Here is a 19,561-nt window from a genome sequence, read left to right on the forward strand (position 1 = left end):
TAAACTCAGGGAATGTCTTGTCTTTTTAACTATTACACTATATAACCACCACAGTCTATGTGTCTTTACTCACTTGATTACTTCTATTATTTTATAAAAATAGCCTGACGGGCAGTTAAAAATATTTGATATTTGAAACATTACCTGGCCAACGGAATCGTTGTACATTAATTTCATTTATATATAATATATATATATATATATCCACTAATATAATATAGACAGACTATTTGCATATGCGTACACTAAAAATAAAATGAAAAATACGTTGTTTATGTTTTCCCAGTTGCATATTGCCATGTTATTAGACTCTCTCAGTAAAAGCTTGTAGTGGTAAATGGGAAATGGGAAATGGGTAGGTATACGAATTGTTTTAAAAAACGGGAGATTTTCCGGAGGCAAGTGAGGTTGAAAAAAGATAACAAAACAACAAGGGGACGCCACTGTAATAACGCCAATGGAGTTCAACCCCTATGAAGGCTCTACTACCCTTAGAGGAATAAAATGAACACTTGAGGTGAACGCACCCTTTCGCGTCAAAAAAACCACCTTGGCATTCTTTTGTTTTGAGAATTCTTTGCGAAAAGAAAACTGAGTGTTTATTTTCCGAGAACAACTGACTAGACTTCATTTCATAAAACGTGCGTTTTTGTCCCTGTATTGGAAAAAATACAAGCTTTTGTGTATCAAAAAATATTTTAATAAGACATAACTTTTCAGAAAATGCTTTTGAATTCAAAATACTTAATCTTTATTGTATTATACGTTTTTATTTAAAAATAATAATTATTAATAAATTGGTAAGGAAACATTTATTATTGGTCAATTATAAGATTATTAAATATTATTTATTTTCACTGACAATCTTATTATTATTTTAACCTTAAAAGAAGATAGTTATTTTTTTTTAAATATTGTTAAACATAATATTTAAAGCATTGATCGCTCTAAATATGTTCAACAATATTTTATTTAAATATTTTTTTGCGGCTGAAAAAATACCACTTTACTGATTTACTGAAGATGACAAAAATCTTTTTAACATAATAAATATATTAATTGACCGAAAGAAAGCAATTTTTTTAATATACACTTCTCTATTTATTAATATTTTAGTTATATAAAATAAATATAATAATATCATTAATTCCAATTTTCTACTCTATATCTAAGTAGTAGACTTTGAATACAATACTCTGCGATACACTAATAAATATGACATCAAGCTAATTTATAAACGAAATTATTCGTCTAGCTTAGATTTTATTTGTACTTTCAAAATATAAATTAATCACATTATAAAAAGAAAACTAAAAACTATCTAAAATACTATAATTATAATATTATGATTTTGTTGGATTTGTTTCTAGCGACATTAATAATAATTATTATTGTTTTCTTTTATAGTGTTAACTATCAATTCATGGTGGAACTGCATTGCATTATTTGATTAATTATTTGTTCAATTAAATAAAACACAATTTTATACTACTTATTCCACATTAATAATTAAATTTTGAACCGGTTTCGTCATCCTCAAAGGGACATTATTATGTCATATTTATTTCAACATTGATAATGTCCCTTCGAGGAGAACAAAACCGGTCCAAAATTTAATTAATAAAGTGGAATAAGTACTATAAAATCGTATTTTATTTAATTAAACAAATAATATTTATTGTAGTAAAAAAAAAACAATACTTAATTAGTATAACTACATTAAAATATTTAAGCATATACCAGTTGATTTTTAAATATATACTAAAACTATATCTATATTAAATATTTATTTTGTAATAGGTTTAAATAAATCATACTTCAACATCGTCAGTGGCTTAATACAGCCATTATGGGTCTTAGCCTCCTCCAACAAGCTCCTACCTCTCTTCTTGCATATATATTTAACATAGATTTATTTTTCTCAAAATATATTTATTTACTTCAGCTAATTATATTATGTTTAAAATCACAGTTCCAAATTCAAAATAAAATTCAAATCATGGTTGTTTTTATTATTAAGGCTTTCCTTATTTACTACTCGTATCAGTGGGTAAAAATAGAACGGCTTTCCACCGCCAACAACTGTATAAAACGAATCTCATTTTTCACGCTAGGCTTAATGAAAAAGAAAAGTGGCGGGAAATGCGAGAGAGGAAACGGAAACACACACAGAGCGGAATTAATATGCGAGCGTGATTACTTATAAATATGCGGGTGACGCTCTTGTCCGCAAATTTAATTTCTGACTTGATCGTAGCTGGCATGCTTTTCGCTCTTCACAGATATATCTTTGTTTTGGCTCGCCAAAAGCATTATAATCGTTAGGGTTTCCACAAAACTGCGTAAATCATAATATTATCAATATTACACCACGAAATTAATGCACAAATTCCACATCAGAAACTATAACAAGATCATGACCAAATAAAAATATCTATAATACTAAACATTTAATCTTCTTCTTCCACCCTGTCACGTCCCAACATTGGTGCATAGGGCAAGGACAAGTTGGCGCCACTTCCCTCGGTCCATCGCCAACTAGTGGACTACGAGTACCAACCGCCTTTATATTGAGGTAGATAATAATAATATTATATCGAATGCCTTAGCTTTAATAATTTGGGTAGGTACATTGAGATAATAAATCTGGAAAAATAAATAATATTATGAAATGATATTAATTTGAAGATTTAATAGTAGGTATATAAAAAATGTAGGTACAATATGACTAAATAAAAATACTTTTATAGTTAATAATAAATTTTCGTTAAATATGCAAAAAAAAATGTAACAATACTCATTTTAATATAAAAAATGATGCTCGAATTACTAAGGTAGTCCAAAGTATTTTTTTTAGCGTGAATAAGTTTAACTTTTGTTGAATTTTCTGTTATTTTTAATACAATTCATAAGAAAGCTCTATCATTTCTTTCACCGTGACTGTGTAGTAAAATGCCGTAAACTCCAGTACAACAGAGTGCGTGACTGTTATTTATAGAGGAAAGCGCTATTTATTTTTTTGTCTTGTCGCTTCGTTTGATAAATTGTGCATTTTCTATTGGAATCGTGTTTGTTTTAGAAGAATAAAACGGTTAGGGAAATTTTCACTTCATTTATATCGCTTTATTTATAATTCCAATCATCATTTTTCATTAGAATACAGTCAGATAATTTAACATTTTTGGTGATATCATTTTTTGTTACTTAGATAATTTTATATCGTTCTGTTAAATCCCTCGGGAAAGAAGGCAAAATAATCACGTGGCTAATGATGAAAGAAACTTGAGGCGGTATGATGGTGTTCTCATTCTTCTGTTGATTTAACGAAGACTAGATTTCTATGCGGCTCCTGAATAGTATGCTTGTTTATATACCGTCATTTTGAAGGTTATTTGTCAGGTGATTCACCTTTAAGAATATCAATACTATATAAAACGGATGCCAAGAAGATGATCGAAAAGCGATAAATACTTTCATGGATTTATACAAAATATAAAAATATTTAACAATAACAAGATGAATTATGTCAAGTGATAGATGGCACATTAAACAAACGACTTATATCAAATTAGATCATCGATTTACTATAATATTGTAAGTAAACATTTTTATCTAAATTGTGTAAGATTGACAAGTTGTTGGAATGTTGTAAAAAAATATTATAATGTAATTATAGAATATGGTACGAGTATTACAGTGGAACAACATATATTAGATTTATTTATTTATAAAATGATAAATTTAATTATTGTATCCATTGACATTATTAATGGACGACGCACTCAATACAGTAGCTAGCAAGTAAATTCGCGCATTCGCATGTATAGGTAGACGTCACGCGATTTCCATTATGCGATATCACGCATCGGGAATTTATAGCAATATGACCTTTATTGTAATGGCGTTAGAGCAGTGTTTCTAATGTCAATGTTCATTTGAGCAAACCCGTTCAAACCGAACCATTCGGCAGACCCAACAAAAAGCATCAGGAATTTATAGCAATATCACCTTTATTGTAAAGGCGTTAGAACAGATTATGCCATTCGGCAGACCCGACAATAAAGTGAGTGTCATTTTCTTTTCCAGATGATTCGTCCAATGTCATTGATTGTATCTCTTATTTATTTTAGTGACAATATAACTATATTGTTACATTTATTTTCAAACCTACTTTGTTGCTTACTTCACGTCATGTTCAACTGCTTTGCGGGCCAAAAAGTGATCCTCATCAATGGATCTGAGACAACAAGTGTCTATAGATGGATGTATATTTGATGAAATTGTTCGCAGAGTAAAGCAAGGCTGGAGTGCTTTTGGCCACCTGAATAGTGTCTTCAAAAGTGACCTTCCACTGTGCCTAAAGCGCAAAATGTTCAACCAGTGTGTGCTTCCCGTGATCACATATGCGTGTGCAACATGAACCCTAAGTAAAAGAGTGATCCAGAAACTTAGAGTAGCACAACGTGGTATGGTGAGGTGCATGCTGGGCATAACGCGAAAGGACAAAAAGAGGAATGAGTGTGTAAGGAAGCAAACAAGAGTTTGCGATGTAATATAGTTTATTAAAAGTCTTAAATGGAGATGGGCTGGACATATAGCTCAAAGAAGAGACAATCGTTGGACAAATCTAGTCATCCAGTGGTATCCAAGAAGTACAAAACGTCCACAAGGTGGACCTAGAGGCCGCTGGATCGATGAAATGATAAAGTTGTGAGGAAGTACGCAAGTAACATAATGCACAAAACCGAGAGAAGTGGAAGTAGCTTGAAGAGGCCTTCATCCAGCAGTGGATAGATTCAGGCTGATGATGATGATGATGATGATGATGATAAATATATTGTTGCTGCGGATAAAAAAATGTTATTACTTCTATAGCGGAATCAAGGCCAAGTCGGGCATGGAATTGACAATGGAATAAACAAGGTAAGCTGTTCGCAGTAAATTAACATTTTCTATCGTTATTATTTCCGACTGCTATTACATGGAGCCTGTTGCATCGTTTTTCCTCTCTTGGCATTGCTCGAACTACGTCATACTTTTTGTCAAAACTAACGAATTTCACGCTTATGTGGCAATTATTTTTTTTTTTTTTAGCACTGCAATATGCAAATATACTCAATGACAAAATTGTAGTGAAATAATAATGTAATAGTAAAAGTAAAATTATCACATAAGTATATAGTGCCCTCACCAGCAAACAAACCCCTGGATAAAATACCAGCACCTTATGCATTGGACTACAAACGCCGATGAACTATTGCTATCGCTACGATTTATGCACATGAAAACTTCTCTACAGTGCAATGAACAATTTTCAATCTTCATCGATTCAAATGCAGTAATATTATTTTAGCAGGAAATTTTTGTGTTTTTTTATTTCTTACAATTTCTACAAAAAATACTTCTGTAGAAAATGCTGCAATACGTTAAATTTAGCTGTAGGTGTATTTTATCCTTAAGCTAGCAATTATCTGCCAATTGATCACACACATTGACATGCCGGCAAATTGACTAGATCCTCGCAGAATGTATCTTTGAAAGCTTCCAAATGGAAGGCGTCGATGTTATTTCAGAGAGCTCGGAAACGAACCGACTTTTTTGCATTACACGAATGATTACCTTGTGAAATTGAGGGATGCCAGCTGAAATGCAAAAGGGGAGAAAGAAACCGGCTTAGTGTACCGTTACAGGTTAAATTTATATAATTCTCTACTAAGACAGTGTAATTATATTTCAATTTAAAATCTAAATTCCGACACCATTGCTGTTCCTAACAATATTTTGTATTAAAAATATCTATGAAAACTCTATAATATAATACCACAGTGAGAAAATTTTCAGGGTATTTTTTCAAAGAATCTTATATTATTTAATAATTATAAAGTTATATTTTAAATGTAAAAAGATGGAATATAAATTTAAAAAAAAATCAATCATAACCACTGCTCATTTACGTACAACCTAGATTATAAACGATAAGTAACAATTAATCAATCGATAACAAAATACAATATCATCGCCACAGATGCTTAGGTATTCTTTTCTATCCTCGAATGTAGAATTTTAGTTGGTTAAAATTATTATATTAAATATACCTACCACAAATATATATATTTTATTATAAAATAACCAAAGAAAATTAATGTATAATTAATATCGGTTTTATGGAGCTAAAACACCTTCAAAAAGACGATGAATATACAAATGTTTCCTGAAAATCTGGAAAATGTCATCTTTAATTAATAATTTGCCTTTAAAATCTAAGCTCTACGATGGCCGCGTGGCTTAAGCGTCAGCCTATAGTGTCATAGTTCCCAGGTTTGAATCCTGGCTTTGGCAAAAATACACATTTTTTTTTCAATTTGTGTTTGAGAGTCAATGAGTGTCTCGTGTAAGATTACATAATGCTATAGTTGAAATGAAATCGATTAGATATCGACAAGTTGAGAGTTAATATTTAAATGTCTCAGCCGTAAAAAGTTGAATCTAAGTGATAATTTGTTTTTGTAACGTATTATTATATCCTTCTTGGAATTGAACTGCCTCGTTTGAATACAAATAAGTTTTATTACAATTCTTTTAGCTTACAATTAATATTCTAGTTCTGGCTTGTTTCCAAAGGATGCCCAAATATATCAATATATCAATCAATAATTATTGTATTAAAAGTAAAATTACATTTAAGCTTTTAACATTAATAATATTATAATTATTATCGCAATTAAAAAATCAAGCGTTCAAGTACAATACACGCTCTCAAAAACATAGTATCAACCAACCGCATTAAGTGAGTAAAAAAACGTTTACAAAAACTTACCATGAAGAGCCTTCAAATAGGCTTTCCCGGCCGTGATCATCTGTCTAGCGCCAGGGTTGAATTTGTCCAAGATGTTCTGAAAAACAGAAAGAAAATGGTTACTTCAGCATTCATTCAGCGGACGGCAATTATTTTAAAACGTTTCGAGACTTATTCAAAGGAATTCGTTTTGTCTAACTGGCTTTGTTAGGCTTGACGCATTTTTTATTTTGTCACTCAAAGTGTATTTTCGCAGCTTTAAAAAATACAATCAACGTACCGGCCTAAGCTCTATACCTACTAAAAGCTTTATAAAAAAACGTACTTAAGGATTTATACAATATGGTAAGCTTTGAAACAAAAAGATTCTAAATATAGAAATATCCGGATGCGTACATTCAATCACTTGTTTGGTAGGAATATGCAGGCATTTTTACTTCCCTGCCGAAACCGGAAGATATTATATTCAGTTGTATTTTGGTGACTACTTGAGTATAACTGGATGACAGCCGTGAAAGTAGGCTGTTAAGATCCGCATTAAGAGTGCACATTAAACGTTGTTAGTCATACGTATTTGATTTCATTGAAATAAGACTATAATTTACAAATGGTGTTGGTTACTTTGAAAATTCAATTAAACCCTACGTAAACTAAGCCATAATAGATAATAGTCAAAAAATATTATTTGTCTGTCTATAAATATCTAAAAGTATGCAATTAAATCATACATAACTTCGAATATTTTATAATATAATAATATTTTTTATCTTTTATAGTTTGTAATATTAATATTAATATTTTCGATTGATGATACATGATGAAATTTGAAATTAAATTCTAATAGATTTATTATAATTTTATTTAGAGAGGGCTTAATGATTTTTTTTAAATTAACCAACAATATGTGTAATATATAAATTCTTAATCCAACGAAAAAAAATTAGTATCAACGAAAAGTGTACAAATTTTTTTAGTATTGCGCAAAATATACCAAAACTATTATGGTATGGTTTAGGTAGGGTTTAATTGACTTTTAAAAACTAACCAACACTATCTGTAAATTGTAAATCTTAGTTTAATAAAAACAAATACGTATGACTAACAAAATGTAACGTGCATTATTAATGGCGGATCTTAACAGCCAACCTCCACCCTTCGCTACTGCTGGATGATTATGTCGCTTGTCAAATCCTTTCGAGACACTGCCGAGGCGTACAACAATATTTTTTTACGCATCTCGTTATGTACTGCGTAATTACTGTTGTAATATAATTTTGTGTGCACAACTATACCCAATAGCAAAAATGCTTAAAGCACAATGATATAAGAATGCAAGTACAATTATTACAGATCCGTATAAAGTTCATACACACTACGAAACACATAATTCCGAAACAAAATCAATGGATGATTGATAGAACAGCTGATAAGGGCGATATTAAAGGACACCGGGCTTGGTCGGCTGCTTGACTTGCGACCCCTCCGCCCTACATCTCACTCACCCGCTGCAATATCTGTACAATAAGTTTCCCTCAATGGGGTGCGGATCTTTCGGGGTGCATATATCTCTTCAGTGGATGAATAATTCATGTCTGCTAACCAAAGATGTCCAAGATGGCGGGGAACTCAAAAAAATCATAACGTACTTGCTCAATATATTTTGAAATATATATTATAATATATCTCGTCATTTAACTATTAATTTTTATTCGCTTTAAAATTTATACATAACGAGATATTTTAACTTAGTATCCAAACATGATAATATTTAAGCATGACTGTACTCAACATTCTTTTGTTGAATATACATAATTTGGAAACACCTCTGAAAAATATATAACCACAAATTCTTAGAAATATTTTCAAATTATTATATCCAATAAAAAAATGCTAAATTCTTAATTCTTTTGAATTATTCATTGAATATTATATGTTTTAGTACATTATTAGCAAGTGCTAGTTTGGAGTGAACCTTACAACGGTTAACAATTAAGATAATTCAATACTTTGATTTAAAATACAAAAACCGATTGTCAATAAGTAACACAATTTAGAAAGCGCTTGAGAGAATAATATTGTAGAAACCAGTAGTTAACTTAATCGTTATTAGATAGGACACGGATATCATAGTGGTCAGTGCATATGGGCGCATGCAAATCATGATGGGTGTCATTTTTTCAAAAAGTTTTTTCTAGTGATTATAAACCATATATTTCACATATTATATGTTTTTTCAAATAATAACAAAGAATAAAATGTATCAAAAAATTACACAATTATTGTCAATACAAAACCATGAAATTATGTAATAAAAAGTTTTTAAAAAATATGGTCTTCACAGGGGGAATATCTGCTTTCTTCAAAATTTTTAAATTTATAATATAGTATAAAAATCCTAAACCTAGTTGGCATTTATTAGAAACCATCAAGTAGGTTTCTAATATGGGTAATAATAATAATATGGGTACAAAATAATTTTGAATTTGATATCAATCCGGATCTTAAATTTTGAAAGAAAGAATTTGATCTAAGCATGTTTGGAGCTATTAAATATTTTTTTTTAAGTTACGATTTGCACTGCTAATTAAACAGTGCTTAGGATTCCCAAGAGTCCTTGGTCCATTAGCTGACTGAGAATAGTTGGCAGACGCTCATCATGGACAGGGTATGGATAAATCATGAAAAATCTAAAAAGGTAATCCTTGCTAGTTTACCGTTTTGTAAGCTAGAAATACCCTTTGGTAATTAAGTATTTGCAATATTTTAGTCATAGTTAACATTAATATGGTTGTTGGAATACTGTGTTATAAAATATTATTAGATGCAAAACATTAATCAATAAGTAAATCTATGACTGACCGAATTCCCAAAGTATTAAATATTATATTGTTAAATATTATAAAGAAATAAGGGATACCGTTTAGACTAAACACTGATTCGACTAGATAAAGATTTATTGGTTAACCTTAATTACTAGCTTTTTTTCCATAATATTAAAAATGGTGTATAAATTATGAATTTTAAGGTTCACATCATAAAATCGATAGTTTATGATGCTCTTGTGTAACATCTGCTGATAAAGGGACTCTCTTCTAATTCTTGTCGATGGGAATATATCTCAAGTACAATAAATCTCTATTCAGTATCCAAACTATATTGCGCATGTACCCAATATAGTAGGACTGTTGTTTCAGACACCATTCTGATAAGTTATGTTATGTTAAATACCTGATTATACATATAAATTATAATACGTTAAATGAATCCAATAAAGTATTTTAATAAGATAAAACATCGTTAATTACTAATTTTGGGCTAATTATAACAGCCCGGTTCAACAGTGCTGTAACACCCACGGTGGCCGCGTGGCTTAAGCGTTGGACTATCGCGCCGTGGGTCCCAGGTTCGAATCCTGGGTCGGACAAGTACACATATTGTTTTTCAATTTGTGTGTGAGTCAGGGTATGGACCTAATAGGTTGAGCAAGTGGCTGACATCCATTTCTCGTAAAAACAAAATCTGTTAATACAAACCTCTACTCTGTGGAGGCCCATATGATCCCATTAGGACCGGTCTTGGTCAGAAAAAAAAAACCGTGTTGTAACAACTTACTGTATTTAAATAAATTACCTGTTATTATCTAAAACATCACAACCTTAAAATGACATAACGACTATTACTCTTTCGTTAATTGAAAGGAAACCGAAATTCTTGGAGTTACAATAATAATATAATATAATATATGAAGGTGTTGAGTTAACATATACAACTATGTTGAACATATATAATTTAGAAAAACACTTTCTGAGAGAGTATTATATAACCAATAGAAAATATCTTTTTTGAAAAAAGTAAGCCAGCCCGGCCGGGAATCGAACCCTGCATCTCCACGGGTTTACGCCCCATTCCGTCGCATTTAACCTATATGCTACGGTGTGACATACTAATTGCGACAAATTTTAACTATTGGTCACTTTTAATACCTACTCATCAGCGCTCTTCCAAATCAAGCTACTTTGGCAACCGATTTTTGTTTCTTAAATCAAAGTAGGTAACTTATTACTTTGATTACTAACCGACGTCGTGGAATTTCTCCAATATATTTTTTTTTAGATGTAACTACTTGCACTTGCTAATATGTTGTATTGTATTGTAATATAACTATGTTGTTTATCAATTGAATAAGTTGGGAAAGTAAAATATGACTTCCACAATAATAAAGTGGTTATTTTTATATTTTTTATAAAATTTTCATGAAAATTTATAATGTTAATTCAACGAGATAACAAAATACTTAAACATTCCATGAATTTTGTTGGTACGAAATTATTTAAATTGTTTTGTACAGAAATGTTGAGGCATCAGTGTTCTTGTATTCCCAATAGGGAATAATACATGTCTCCCCACCGTCTCCCCGTTTCGTTCGAGATTCCATCTCACCGTCAACAAGATTTCATAAAAGTTTACTTACACACTGACTGCGGTGTTTATTTAAAAAAGCTTTGTAATGTTGTCACGTCATGAATAATTTGAAACACTATTACGTTTCATAACGATATATTTTTTTTAAGTGTGTAAATGTATTTTAAGTAATACGTAGATAATAATAGGGATATTGTCAACTGATAAGAGTGGGTCTATCGTTTGGGCCCCGCATCAGTTGAAGTACGGCCTTATGGTGGAGAGAGTCCAAAATTAATTTTTGAGACTCCTTTACTTTCAGCTGTATGGATATTATCCGTGGCTCTATCCGACTGACTTTCTCTTAGGTATGCTTACATACTGTAGCTTAAGATTTGTAAGGGATCTTTATTTAGCTACATATTTTTTTCAGATTTATGCGCGGCGTAAGTGTAAGCTCTGCCATTCTTGGTGGTGTTGGCTTGTGTGTCTCTGATAATTACCTCAGGAATCGAAGGCATCCGTTGTTTATTCTCCCAAGGTGCAGAACTAACCTGCCATTATTAATATCAATTGGGAGGGCAATAACCATGTTTAATGAAGCCACTTCGGATATTGATATATTCCACTTTTATTTTATGTCATGTCGTAAACGCTTTGAATTTATAATTTGTTAAGTTCATTATATGTAAAATAAATTTGATTTGATTTGATAATTTGTACAATAACTATGCCAGATTAACGTGAGATTTGCCGTTTTTTTAACACAAAACGAGACATAAATAAGTACAATGACAATCACGTCATTAGCACTGTCTAATTTCAACTTACGACAAGACATGCATTGGCGTATTATATTCATGATAAAATTAAATGATTTCACTATGAGAATAAATAACTATTATAAGCGCTCGAAATGGATCCAATGCACCGGAGCGCAGCTCCGTTCCGTTGACAAACTAAAAATGGTGCTTCAGTTCGGGAATAATTAAAAAAAATCATTACATTACTAATAAAGTATAATAAAAAAACATGACATGTTGTATACACGTCTTCTTATAACTTAAATTTTGATTAATGAGAGTGTGCCACTTCATATAATTTAGGTTTAGTATTCCAAGATTTGCCTTCCGAGATCTTCAATATCTGTGGCTATTGTATATTACTACCCTAAATTAATGACACGATCGTAAATATAATAATTATATAACTTACAAAGCAGTAACTTCCCGACTACAATTTTTTTACATCGTTAATGTAACCGACATGTTATTAGAAAGAACACACTTGAGGCGTCTAAATACAAAAGGCGATAGGTACCTACACAATTCGATATTTGCGGTAAAAAACGTTTTTACGTTTCAAGCTACAATTATTTGTGTAAACGTGAAATTATTTTTTTCGTTGTATTCTATGTCAAAATTAGAACCAAATGGCTATTTGTTTCAGCCGATTAACTCTTAAATGTAATAAATATAGGCAAAATAAAATTGGACGTAGCGTTACTTGTACCTCACTTTTTAATTTATTCGGCATAAGGCACATATTTCCGTGGCACTGTCATGAGTTTACCAGATGCATGGGAGACGCCATTTCCAATATTTAACGTTCCCTTATTGGTTGACTTAAACACGCGCGAAATCAACCATGCTTTAAATAATCTGAAACACGGACTTGGCGCTTTTTGTAATAAATCGAGACTAAAAATATTTTTTTTCGTAGGGTTTTGTCGCGTTTTGGAATTTATAGATCAATACATATTGTGTAAAATTATACCATTGATTTTGACCAAATGCGGACTTATCGCTTTTTGGAATTAGACGCCTCACTTCAAAGTATTTAGTAATAATATATTTCTGTACCTATTCCATAATTATTTATTATTACATTACACATCAAACGAAGTTTATCCTGAGGGTTATTTTAATCGATTGGCAATAGACAGTTTTACAAAATTGTTTATGTACTTTCTGTGTACACATAACAATAAATTCATAAATTCTAAACATTACATGGATATGATTTAACTGAGATGAACCAATTCAATCAAAAGTCTACACTATAATTCCTTTCTCAATTAACTTAACTGTTTGTCACAAATGGAAAATATTTGTTAGTATTAATATCAGTGGCAAAGGGTGAAGGTAGCCTGTTAATATCCGATATAAATTATGCATACTAAACATTGTCAGTCAAATGTATTTGTTTTCATTGAACTTAAACTACAATGTGTATATAGTGTTTGTTAGTTAAAATTTAATTATTAAGCCCTGTCTGATCTAAGCCATAGTAGATAACATTTTTTTTAAATATTCGTTTATCCATAAAATATCTAAAATTATGTCATTAAATAGTACATAATTTTTGATATTTTATAGATAGAAGAATATTGTTTATCGATTATGATTTGGTTTAGGCGGGGCTTAATGAATAAAAAAAATTAACCAACACCATTCGTAACATGTATTTTTAATGCAACGAAAACAAAAAAAATATGACTGAAAAAGTGTGCACTATTTTATCGGATCGCCCATAATATACGTAAACTATTATACATAGTTTATTAGTTTAGGCAAGGTTTAATTGAATTTTAAAAACTAACCAGCACAATCTAAAAATTGTATTCTTAGTTCAAAGAAAACAAATAAGTATGGCTGAAAAAGTTTAATGTGCACTATTTATGTCCAATCTTAACAGCCTACATCCACTCCTCGCCATTAATTAATATAGTAGTTATACAATACCTCCTACGTACATATTAGATACTAATAAAATTCTGACTAAATTCTTTAAAACGTTTTTATTAGCTCGTATTCTTATTTGTCCGGTGGTTGTTTATCCAATACAAATCTTGCAATTGATTTTTAACTAACTTCCCGACTAGCTAGACATTTGAAACTTTTAGAATATATCAGAACACGATTACAATGTATTCTTTTAATATGTTTAGCCATCTTTAAGTAGAATTCAATTCATTTTCAGTTAATTCTGTTTTGTATGAAAAGTTATTTCGGAAGAAATCCGTAATCCAATCCACTATTATTGGTTTCTAGGGGTGTGTGGTCCTAGCTACTAAATTATTAATATATACACGTGTTACTATGGAAATCAAAATGACATTTCAGTATTCTATATTTGTTAGTTTGTTTGTTTGTTTTTTATTTACTTCATATCAATTACAAGTTTGAGCACATTGACCATAATGATTCAACAGAAAATTTAAAAACGTTGTATATAAAAGTAATAAATAATATAAATTCTTTACTCTGTTGCGCTTATAATTTTAATATAAATAAAAATGTATTATTATTACATGTCTATTTTGTAAAAAATCGCAAAAAATATTTAATTACCGCGCACCATCGCGTTTGTCGCAAAAATAACGCATTGACGTCAAATAATAATTATCTTCTGTTTACAAGGAAGTAAAATTACAAGTAAATATATTCTTCCGATAAAAATAATAACGCGAATTTCCTTCGATACGATTTTCTCATCAGGCCAATTTCGCGAATGTACATAACACAAAAATTGGATTCACCCCTCGGCTCTGAAGCGAGTACACTGGTGTAATGAAATAAAAACAGAGATTCAACAAACGAAGAAAAATACATATTTATATATACGTCCATCGTTCGTATGATATTCAGGACAAAGTGAATACGTTAAACGAAGTTAGTACAAAAGTATAATATGAAACATTATAATTATGAGTCACTTTCATTTTACCACGTTTTTCTTAGCTCGTATTCTTGTTTTTCCGGTGGTTGTTTATCCTTTACAAATCTTGCAATCAATTTTTAACTAACTTCCCGACTAACTAGACATTTGGAACTTTTAGAATATACCATAACACGATGCCAATACATTATATTAAAACTTTTAGCCATATTTAAGCAGAATTGATTTCATTTTCAGTTAATTCTATTTTGTATGGAAAGTTATTTCAGTCCGTAAAAAGTAAAAGACTATTATTGGTTGCTAAGGAGGTGGTCCTAGCAACTAAATTATTAATATATACGTGCGTAACTATGGAAATCAAAATGACATTTCAGTATTCTATATTTGTTTGTTTGTTTCAAAATAGCAAAAAAATGATTTGTTGCCAATTGCCTTATTTGTCGTAAATTATTAATACATATAATTGTCAAGTTTATATGATTGAACATAAAATTTAAAAACGTGGTATATAAAAAGTTCTTTTTATCTTGTAATTATTATCTTTATATTCAATCATATAAATAAGCTGTAATGAATAAAATTTATATATTCTGTTACCAACATAATAATAAGTATTATTTTGGTAAGGCATATCATTATAAGTTATAATATTTAAAATTTAATTCCATTAAAAAAACCATTTTTTTTAATTCATCTTTTGCCATGTGTTGTGGAAACCTAAAAGCCGTTAAAGCGAGTGTATTTTTCTCTATCTGAGATCACTTGTCGACCATGTATTGTCTTTTTTTTAGAAGTGAGTGAAACACGTTGAAAATTTGATGAGGAATAGAATATTACGCCATGGTAGTAAACGAGAAGAGAAGCAAATGTTAACATATATTTTTGAAGAAGTTTTCCGAATCTTCAGCTTCAGTAACTGAAGCTAAAGCCATACCAAAGGTAGGTTTATGGTCCGAAACAACCGTTAACATTAATAAAATTGTAGTTAGGTAAGAAAAACACTTAGTTTTAAAACCATTCGAACAGGTACCCATAAAACTCCCTTCTTTATTTAAACAAATAATGATTAACCTTGTTCTTAATATTATCCATTTATATTATATTATAATGTTTTTTATTATTTTTATATTATAATATAACAGATTCTTTTATATTGTGTTTTTATTATATTTTTTTTTCTAAAATACGTTTGATGGAAGGTATTCGTCGGTAAATGTATTAAACGCAGTATATTTTGTTTATTGTTTTTAAAATAAACTAATACCTTCATATTGCAATCCAATCTCATCGCTATAATGTATATTACAAAAGTAATCATGATCGTAAAACACATTTGAACATTTGATCTGAAATAATAAAATAAATGTTAATGTTTATTTTTAATAGGTTTCTCAATAATTTAATTTTAATTAAGATGATATTTATGTATACGATAAGATAGAACAATGAAAAACTCAATCAAGAAGGAGGTTAATATATTATTTAAACACATATTTAAAATAAGTTTTACAAGTTCTATGCGTACCCTGTCACATATACTCATTTGTTACTCACAATCTTAATTTAAACCTCGCTCATGGGATCAATGATATCTCAACGAAAATCGTTCATCGCTTTGCCCGGACCGCCCCTACATTTTGATATTCAACAAAATGCATCCAATAGTGAATATTATCATTCTCTTATGCAGTTGAAGTTGAATGTAAAATCATAAAACAAAAACCTCGTTCGGACGGGAAGCTTTTCCCTGCATGCATTAGTTCAAAGAGCATATTTTTATGTTTAAATAACAACGTAAAATATGGGTTTAGCTTTCTGAGACTGTAAAAATATCTGATCTAAGATTATAGTACCTATAACGTTAAAATGTTATGCAGTTTATTTAGAGAGTAAAAGCGAATATGTTAAATTCCAGTGCAGTAGTTTTATATTATTATTATTTATAATAAAATCTCAATAACAGTAAAATCAAAGATTTAGCGACACTATTATTATCAAACACATAATTCAAAATTAGTTGTGGAAATGTATATATATAATTTAAGAAGATTTTGTAAACTGATTTTTAAAATGATTAAACATATTATTATCGGTACATACAATAATAATTATTGTACACAGCTGATGTACACATTGAAAAACAATCATCATACAATCCGATGATATAAGGATTAAACCTAAAATTTACAAAGCATATTTTTTTAACATTAACACTAAATGTATTTTTAGAGAACAGACGATAGAAGTTAAAAAAATGTTTTCCTTTCAATCTGCAACGTAGTCGTTTTCAATGTAATAATATGGCAACTGTGGGCAAAATTTAATGCTTTTACGTGTCAAATGCCAATATTATCTAAGTAGACCTGACTGTTATGAATCGGTCAGGTAGTGTCGAATTCCCTAGATTATGCCAGACTGTATTTATTGTATGTGTTATTAAAATCATTGTAAATACAAATTTTTTTTTATATACTGAATATTTATAATATAAATAAGATTCTTACTGTATGAATTGTGAGTATACTTACTTTTCAATGAAGGGCTCAAAAGACAAGAAGCCCAACCCACATTTTTCGCTTTCTGAGATTCTCCAGTAATCATTTCATAAATGGTAAAATAGCCCAAGTCAACATTCCACTTATCACGAGATGCCAATGTAATACTGTTTGCGCATTTACTATAACAACGTGGTACACTGGCTCACGCATCGTTGGCCGTGTGGCCATTGTTTAATGAATGCCATTCGTGGCTATGATTAGTGGCTTAGGCCATTTCTGTCAAAAGCTTGCGATTTCGAAGAGTCAACAGTAAAAATCTTCAATATATCTATAGTATTTTATCGGTTGTTCATTATATCATATAACTGATAAGTCTATTTTTAATAATTATTCATATTTTAGGGACATGATATTGTTTTTTCATTGGAATATTACTTCAACGAGCATTTCAATTTGTATTTTATCGTTAATAATGTCAGATTTAATCTGATATTATTGATGACGAATGAATCACTTAAAATACAATCTAAGCTTGGAGTGACCGTAGTAGATTGAAAAATTCACGTGTCGGCATATGACGCTCTTTCCTTCAGTCGCCAATATGCGACGAATACATTGCATATAAGAATGCGACGCCCCTATCCTCAGGTACTAGACGCTGCCGAAACTCCTATTCTTGGATAAAATTAATTATACTGAAGTAACTATATGTAATAAACTAATATAATAGTATCTATTCTATTCTAAAAGCTCGTCCCCAGACACGTCTAAGCTAGGAGCTTAATATCTTCATCAACAGTATTCTATACCCAAACTACATGTTATATTTTAATAGTTTATACCTGTGTCAAGTGAGGACGGAATATGAGAGCTGGAATCATGTATTCATACATAACAGTCTCGTGTCTTTTTGCAGTCTACACCGTACACTATAACAGTGGTTGTCAATCTATATGACACGACACCCACGCATTTTTCACACAATCGAATTACTACTTAGTAAGCACTTTTTCACCTCTTAATGTAATTAAAAATGTATTTCCTCAATGAAGCCTGAGATACTTAGTGTTAGCATATTTCATCGTGATGGTTTCAATAAAAAAGGCTATCACGATGGAACAAATCTCACTTCGTATAATGGCGTTGAAGGCTAGGCTATCTCACTCTTCATTGTATCTCAATTGTGTAACTGTCACTCAGCCTTGGGCTATCTTATATTGTGTAATATTGTCTGTATGTATCTATTTAAACTATACCTGACAATCTGCCAATTAAACCCGCCATCTCTGTCAGCTACTGCCAGTCTTCATACTTCATACATCACTCTCTTTGTCTACCTCACATAAACCCAAACATCTCTACTTTCAACCATGCCCTTGTAAACTGTACGTATGCAATTGGCCGTATCACCGTGAGCTGTTTGAGCTAATGAAAACCGATGGCCATATATTATTAAATAAAATGAATAAAGCAGTCAAAAATACGTAATAAAAAATTAGACAGAAGAAAACACGTAGGTTAATAAATTAGAAATACAGTCGTATCATAAATATTTATATAAAATACTCAATGAATTAAAAGTAGGTTAACAAGAAGTAGATGCCCATCGTACCTATCAAATATCCGATACCAAATTAACTAAAACTAGAGCATTACTGTCTAAATACAGATTTTAAAAAAGATACTGTTTATGGTTGCTATTGCCGTCAATGTTGTATATCACTGTGTTACTTAGCACATTTTCCACTTCATATTATTATCTCTTATCAAAGATTTAACATTGAGTTTTTTTTTAAATTTTGATGTCACTGACTGTAAAAAATAATTATTTACTTTAATTAAATAACATATAAAGTGCTCACAATGACCGAGCGGCAAAATGTCAGCTTATAACATCGTGAATTTAGATTCGAATGCCAAATCTTGCCAAATCAACAAAATTTGTTCAACCCATTTAATGACTAATATCTATTTCTCGTAAAAATTAAAATCTATAATATGAAAATAAAATTGTAACTAGGTATAATTTCTGAACAAAGTATTTATAAAAAAGTTTGTCGATTAATAATTAATACTTGAATATAACATTTTATTAATATGTTTTTTTAGAAAGTTTACGTACAAAAAAGAAATAGGCTGTCTTGCTGATATTTAAATAATTACAAGATAAAAATATCTTTTTATA

The 19,561-nt window shown here is 30.2% G+C and overlaps 1 protein-coding gene across 1 annotated transcript in view; it reads right to left on the reverse strand.

Annotated features, from left to right (window-relative positions):
- IRSp53 (Insulin receptor substrate 53 kDa) overlaps window positions 1-19,561 on the reverse strand; it is an 804,117-nt gene that overhangs the window by 332,285 nt on the left and 452,271 nt on the right. Inside the window, exon 3 of the mRNA XM_085949618.1 lies at window positions 6,818-6,893. Coding sequence (XP_085805744.1) covers window positions 6,818-6,893 — 76 coding nt within the window. The remainder of the gene's footprint in view (window positions 1-6,817; window positions 6,894-19,561) is intronic.

Source organism: Rhyacophila brunnea, unplaced genomic scaffold (assembly GCF_057557595.1).
Source record: "Rhyacophila brunnea isolate RB1 unplaced genomic scaffold, BYU_Rbru_1.0 scaffold_22, whole genome shotgun sequence".
Classification (NCBI taxonomy): domain Eukaryota; kingdom Metazoa; phylum Arthropoda; class Insecta; order Trichoptera; family Rhyacophilidae; genus Rhyacophila; species Rhyacophila brunnea.